At 37.3% G+C, this 7,570-nt stretch overlaps 1 protein-coding gene and 1 long non-coding RNA gene across 2 annotated transcripts; both read left to right on the top strand.

Annotated features, from left to right (window-relative positions):
* The first annotated feature begins 861 nt into the window (after positions 1-861).
* On the top strand, positions 862-3,282 carry LOC142634789 (uncharacterized). Its single transcript, XM_075809050.1, has 4 exons — positions 862-1,060; positions 1,187-1,812; positions 2,074-2,595; positions 2,710-3,282. The coding sequence occupies exons 1-4, from the start codon at positions 862-864 to the stop codon at positions 3,280-3,282; spliced, it is 1,920 nt and encodes a 639-aa protein (XP_075665165.1).
* A 1,791-nt stretch (positions 3,283-5,073) lies between these two features.
* Positions 5,074-5,574, top strand: LOC142633313 (uncharacterized). The gene is made up of 3 exons (XR_012843870.1): positions 5,074-5,182; positions 5,364-5,435; positions 5,533-5,574. It is a non-coding gene; the product is annotated as an uncharacterized LOC142633313 (long non-coding RNA).
* Positions 5,575-7,570: the final 1,996 nt, after the last annotated feature.

Genomic DNA, 7,570 nt, shown 5'->3' with positions numbered 1-7,570 from the left:
TTTTCACAATTGTTGAGATCTCAGTTTCTTATAGATCAAATAAAAAAAAGAGAAACAAAAGAAGAATAAGGAGCAAACTATATATGTATCAAAAAAAAAAAACTTAACCATAGCCAATGCACACCAACACTAGTAAACCGGATCCTTAAGATTAATGCATAGTATATTTTGCTATAGTCATATGGCAGTACCTCCAACGGTTGTTGGACATGAGCATGATGTTAGTTTGTGTGGTAGTTCATTGCCTTAGTTATATGGTGATAATAACTCATAACACAATGTTGTTTTAACCTAATTTTTTTTAAAATGTAAATATGATTGTATTTGAATAGTTCATTTGATTATGGTTCTTAATTATGTCAAAACACTAAAAAGAATTTATAATTTTTTATATGAGAGAAATTTTATAAATGGAGTTAACTAGAATGCAAAACTCGATATACTATTAATTGTTTTTATAAATTCAATTAATCAATTATTTATATGTCTATGATTGAGTTTGAATATAAATTTTTTTTATCATACACCAAATTTATGTAAGTGGTTATACATTATGATAACTTTTATATTGTTAATAACAGGTCAGTGATGGATTTTCACTTTTTCTATGTGTACTACGATGGAGAGATGTATTATCATGACTTGCATGGGTTGTCATACCAAGACTCGAACCAAAAGCAAAATTGTGTTAGGGTGAACCGTGGGATAGGCCTTATGAAATTGCAATGAAGAATATTGAAGGTGATGAGGTTAGATCACTCTAGGCATAACATTTCCATCGTGTATCGAGCACGTCAACGGGTTCTAGACACCCATGTTTTCTACAATTCACTACAGTTATCGAGTGCCGCCCAAGTGAAAATGATGTGGGAAATTGTTGAGCAAATGGTGGTGAAAGGATTTGTTGGTTCGAATCTCTATGTCACTGTTGAGCCCACCATAGTAGATGCTGGAGAGGGTTCACAACATATTATTTTGGATGGAACTGTAGATGAGCACATTGACTCAATACCATTACAATCTTATCAAGGGTGTGCAGAAAACACAGGAGATGGGTATGGTACTAAACCGTGGCAAACATTTCCCCATGCTTCACACATTGAGGAGGAGCAAGGGCCCTAGGAAGTGCATGCAGGAGAGCATTTATCTCATTATGAGCTGCATGGGGGCACATCTGAAAATGAAGATGATCACGGACTTGGTGACGATGCAACCCATATTGATGTTACTAGGGATGACTTCGAGGAGCTCCTAGATACCATGGGTGAACACGAGGATGTTGATCATATCGAGGATGTGGTTGTAGAAGAGAATGGAGACACATGCTCTGGTCCCGATCCTACACCGGAATGGTTCACCAAAAACACTTGGAATAATATGTTTGATCCATCACCGGTTATGCAAGCGGAAGTATCAAGTTGGACGCCTGGGGAGCAGCCAATGAAAGGAATGGTCTTCACGACTAAATTTGTGGTGCGACATGCGTTGACTTGGTACGCACTGCGAGAGAATTTTAGGTTCAAAACTGAGCATTCAGACTCAGAGAGGCTTATGGTGAGTTGTGAGGATGATTCCAGTCCATGGTCAGTCCGTGCGATCTGTTGCAAGGGAGACAATGTCTGGAAGATTGTAAAATGCAAGGGCCCCCACACGTGCAACAAAATTCAGAATGCTCATGATGGTCGGATGATTGATTCGGTGTTCCTAGCATACGTACTTGAGTGCTATATACGAGAAGACCCCGCGTATAAGATAAAGAGCTTACGCCACGTTGCTTTGGCAGACTTAAAACACGAAGTATCTCACTACAAGGTATTCCTTAAGTTGCATTCTTTTTTCAATACAATGTAGAGACATCAGTCTTCATGGAAGTATAAGCATGATATTTTTTCCCAAAACCCATGAATACCTGATGTTATGAAAAATGAAATTGAAAAAACAAAAGAAAAAGGAATAAAGAGAAAGAAATTTTATCTTCATCTTATAGCCTTACAAGTCTTGATTTGTTTTCTTCAACTATAATTATTTAACTTCTATTCATTTCTAACGTAATCATTATGGTTCACATACAAGGTTTGGGATGCCAAACAAAAGGCCATTACAGCTATATACGGGGATTTTAAGGAGTCTTATGTAGAGTTGCAGCGTTTTTTGGCAGGACTTAAGGATGCAAGTCCGGGTACAAAGTATAAGTTATTAGTGAACAATAATTATGAACCGGGAACCTGTACATTCAAGTCCGTATTTTGGGCGTTTCATCCATGTATTATTGGGTTCAAGAACTGTAGGCCTGTGATTACTATTGATGCAACCCACCTCTATGGAAAATATAAAGGGAAATTGATGATTGCAATGGCGACAGATACTAATAATAAGATTTATCCACTAGCCTTCGCCGTTGTCAAGAGCGAGAGCGTAGAGACTTGGGGTTGGTTCTTGGCTTGTATAAGAAGGTATGTTATTGACCGGAGACACCTGTGTGTCATATCTGACAGACACCCTGGGATACAAGCTATCTTCAGAGACACTAACCGAGACTATTTGCAGCCTCCCATGACAGAACATCGTTACTGTCTTTGTCATCTATGCAGTAACGTGAACTCTAGATGGAACAATGAAACTTTAAAGAATCTAGTATGGAGGGCAGCAAGTGCTACCTAGGAGCGAAAGTTCAATGCCACGTTCGATTTAATTGAGAATGTGAACCAGGATGCGCACCAATATCTGAAGGATGTGCCGAAAGAGAAATGGGCTCTAACTTTTGACGAAGGTTACCGTTATGGGGCGATGACTACAAATGTCTCCGAGTGCTTCAATGGTGTTCTAAAGGGTGCTCGTAGCCTGCCCATTACAGCAATGGTCAAATACACATGGTTCAAACTGAATGCTCATTTCGATGATCATCGCAATAAGAGCATAGAGCAGTTGAATTCAGGAAAAAAATGGTGTAAATATGCCTTAGATATCTTCATGAGAAATAAGGAGAAGGCAGAGCATCACAGGATGACGAAATTGAGCGCGCAACAACAATCATATCAAGTAGATACACCGCATAATCCAGGGACTGCTGGACATGGGGATCACACACATGGAGTTAATCTGCTGCAAAGAACTTGCACATGTCAGAAATGGAAATCGAATAAGATACCATGTTCACATGACATTGCAGTTTGTATTAGGTATCGACATGATGCAGAACAGTACATTGACCTATGCTATAGCGTGGACGCACTGTTCCGGAGCTATGCTCCCATTTTCCCTGCATTGAAAGATAGATTATAATGTTCGGATCCTAAAGAAACTCGAACGGTCCTCCCTAACCCCCAATTGATCTGAGAGAAAGGTCGCCCTGTCTCAACACGAATCAGAAATGAGATGGACGAGGGCGGGAAACGGCCTTGAACACACCATGGAAGGAGGGGGGGGGGGGGGAGGAAGGTGCAATGCGGGTTGTGTGACCAAGAGGGGCATAACCGAAGAACATGCCCTAAGCGGAACGAGGCCCCGACGAGTGGTGGTCTCGCAGACTAGGTACGCTAAGTTTAATAGTGGTTGGTAATGAATCTGGGAATGGATTGTTGGATGATGTACAGGTAGGGAATGTTCCTTTTTCCTTAAAAACTTTACATTCAAAGTGGCAGCACCAATAGATTTAAGTTGTTCAAAAAAAGGAGAGGGGGGTGGGGGGGAGGACACCAGATTATTTATGTTTAACATCAAAGTAATTTATTAAATTAGATTTTTAATTTAGTTTCATACCATAAATGCATGATATAAATGTTATTATTTTTCACGTGTATTTTCAGGTGCTTGATTTTGATAGATTTACCTGGTCAATAGCATCATCAAAGATTTACTTGTCACCAAGCAGTCTGCCACTAAAGATTCCTACTTGCAAGGGCCATAGTCTGGTATGTATTATATGTCTCAACTACTATTTTGTTTTGCTTTGTTTTGTAGCTGAATTGTTTTTTATTTGAGAATTTTCAATATTGGGATATTGTATGTAATGGATGAGGAAATTTAGGGTTCTATTTATGAGGATCTATGAACACCCACTGCTTAAGCAAAGAAGTAAGAACAATTGTTATTTTGTGGGTGCAAAAGGTTGGTGTGCACCATGGTTTGCACCCTGCAGAAGTTTTTTAATGCCATTCCCCTGTATGTATGTCAGTTGAGATTTGTGTGAACTTCTTTGTCCTCCCTTGAATCAAGCATAATGCATATAACCAATGGTGTCCTCCCCTGAGATTTGTGGAACTTTCTTTGTTTGAATAGGTGGCTATAAAGGGGACAGAACCAATGGTTTCCACTTCTATTACTCCACAAAAAGGGAATGGAGGGTAATGTATTGGCTCCACACTATTTTCCATTGCATACTGCTGTGTAATCATGTATTGTCGTTTATTTTGGCCTAAATCCATGTGATACTTGAATTTTAACACTGTTTGGTTCTATATGTTTACTATCACTATGTCCTAGTTAATTAGTTTTTGGTTTGAATCGATTATTTTATCTAATCTAAACAAAAATGGAACAAGGAGGGTAGTGCAAGTGGAATAGGGGGTGAGATATGAAGAGTTTCTCATATTTTATATGTGATTGTTAGCATCCAATTATATTGATTGTCTAGTCTTAACTGTAAGTGCTGCCACTTCCTCACCAAAACAAGGAGATTCAATTCTATCCATTTTTTTCTTTTAATTCAATTATCTCGATGTCCTCGCTCTAATTATCTCCTTTCTATGAAAATTTTGTTTCTTGTCTGTCCAACATTGATCTACGTGTGGCACGACTTTTGTTCATATCATTGTACATAAATTTCCTTTTAACAAAGGTCTAAATGGACTAAGCATAATGTGAAAAATAATTCATCAGATTGACCAATTCATTCCAATTCAATAAAGAAACAATTCTGAAAGAATGCTTTTGAATGCCTCTAGCTTGTTGTTACGCAAATCACCAAATTATAGTTCCCTGATTTGTTTTGCATTAATAAAATTATTAGGGCTGCTCAGTTGAATTTTGAAATCTTTGATCCACTATTTTGGAAAGTTCAATATTGCATTGCTGTGCTGGAGCAGGTCACTCAAAGTAGGCGGTGTGGATAAAAGAAGTATTAAGGCGGCCCCTTCTTCTTTTGGCTTGAAAAGTGATGAAAGGCCAGAAAAAAAGAAAGGAGGTACCAATTAAAACCAACATGATCTCCCCCCCCCCCCTCCCCCGAAATAAAATTTCTATTATGCAAGCACATAATTTCTTTCTATATCTTGGTTATTTTTAGTTTTTAAAGAAATTGGAGGAAAAGTCTCAATGTTGTCTCAATGTTGTCTTCTACTGACCTCCTATTTGGTTATTTTTAGTTTTTAAAGAAATTGGAGGAAAAGTCTAATGCTAAAGAGGTAGAGAAGACACGCCTTCAATCAAAATCAAAGGTAAACTTACTTTAGTAGTTCTCTTTAAAAAGGGCATGTCTTTCCTTTCCATCATAGTTTGTTCTATAGCTGTACTTCCTCATAATGAATAATACAGTTTCAAAGATGTTCTCAAACAATACCGTCATTAGTTCATCAGAAGATTACTTTATTCAGTCGACACAAATGGCATGTTTGAACTCCGTATGCTTGACACAGGAGCAAAAAGATGCAGAAATCAAAAAGTTAAGACAGAGTCTTAACTTCAAAGCTACACCCATGCCAGCCTTTTATCGAGGACCAAAAATGTCAAAAAGCACTTCAGATAAGGTATATCACATCTGTGTGGCCTTCCTTGTTCAATTGCAATCTGTTAGAAAGAATGATCTAAATAGGGGATACAATGTATAGTTACATAATGTACAACCTAACTCTTAACTCTTAAGGCAGCTTACACAATATGTTTTGCTGAGACTAAAGTGGTGAGGTCCATAGCTGTCCTGCTTTGCAGCTTTAAGCAATCTTCAATATCTCACTAGCTTGGGAGTTGAGTTCTTATGTGGATCAAATGCAATGCAGCTTTGAGCAATTTTCTAGTTTCACTAATTTTTTTTTAACATTCATTTATGAACTTTTTATTTATAATTATTCCAGGACATGTGGTCTTTGATGTTTTAAAGGTTGAGTGGTCTGTGGCTGTTGCATCATTGCCATCTTCCATCACCACCAACAAGGTGAGTCATATAGATTTTGTTCTTTGCATTATCAAGTATCGCAAATCTTTTTAATGCTAGCCTCATGCCATATGATGTGCCAAAATTATGCATCAATTTACTTTTTTGATATCTCTATAAAAGTAATACACTTTGTAATGGCCGTAAATACATGAGCTTTCTATTTTATCCTTGAAGGCTTGGATTTATCTGTTGGTTCTTTGATTACTTTCTCAAATTAGTCAAAACTTATCATCCATTTTAGCTGTTAGTTTAACCTTGGAACTAAAAGCTAATATTCTGGCTTTAAGCTTTACATCGGGAAGTCCATATTGATGCCACACCCTCGTGGTAAGCTAATGCCATCTCAAATTGTGCATAGCCTTTGTATGGCTTTCACTTTTGCTATTGAGCTTATGGGAATACTGCATAAAGATGACATTTGAGCTTATGGGTTGCCTGAGCCGATGTGATTAGTCCATAGTTGCTATGATATTTGTTATCTGATATCATTTTGAAATGATGTGTGTAGTCGTAGTAGCATTCTTCTTGGCAAGATGAAATTATTTGTCTAAAGATTGTTGTATTCTCAGGGTTTCAGCCTAGTTCTTGTACAGCACAAGGAAAAGGATTTTCTTGTTGCCTTTGGGGGATCCAAAAAGGAGCCGTCAAATCAGGTTGGATATAGAAATCATGTATTTGCACATTTGTTGACTTGCATTCGATCATTGACTAATGATTATTTTCTAACCATTTGTTGTTTTGTTGCAGGTTGAGGTCCTACTAATGGAAAAGAGTGAATCATCAAAGGGACAAAGATCTACCACTGGAAAAGTCACAGGAGCTCTGATGTTGCTCGACAAAATCTAGCATCGGCCATTGAACAACATGGTTCTAGAAGAAAATCTTTGTCAGAGTCAATTGCTGATCCAAATTTTGTTCCTGGCAATGTTTCACTTCACAAGCAATTTCATAATGAGGAAAAATACAAAATGCCTGTTATTTAAGCCAGAAGAGCCTGACTTCTCTACAGACCAAGAAGATAGTTGACTTGTATAAGAACCATATTATTATCACAAAATAGAGTATCCAAAAGGTTTGCTAGTAATATTTATATAATCTTCTGTTCTACATACCAAGAAGATAGCTGACTTGTACAAGAACCAATTTTTATTCATTCTCCTTGTTTTGGTCATTTAAAAACAACAGAATCCTTTCACTTCTTACTTCAATTATCTTCCATGACAGGTGATTTTTCTTACATGGATTTTTATATTCACATCATTTTAGGCCAAAGGAATTGTGTGACAAAGAAGATTGCAAGATATGTGATAATCTTGATGTGGATCTGCCATGCATATGCTAGTTTATCTTTGAAATCGCTTTTTGCATTCTAGATGTTCCTTTCAATGCTTTTTTTTAAAGATGAATGAGAAATATATT

The sequence above is a fragment of the Castanea sativa genome, chromosome 5 (assembly GCF_040712315.1).
Source record: "Castanea sativa cultivar Marrone di Chiusa Pesio chromosome 5, ASM4071231v1".
NCBI classification, from domain to species: Eukaryota; Viridiplantae; Streptophyta; class Magnoliopsida; order Fagales; family Fagaceae; genus Castanea; species Castanea sativa.
This window is presented reverse-complemented; position numbering and strand designations above follow the sequence as displayed.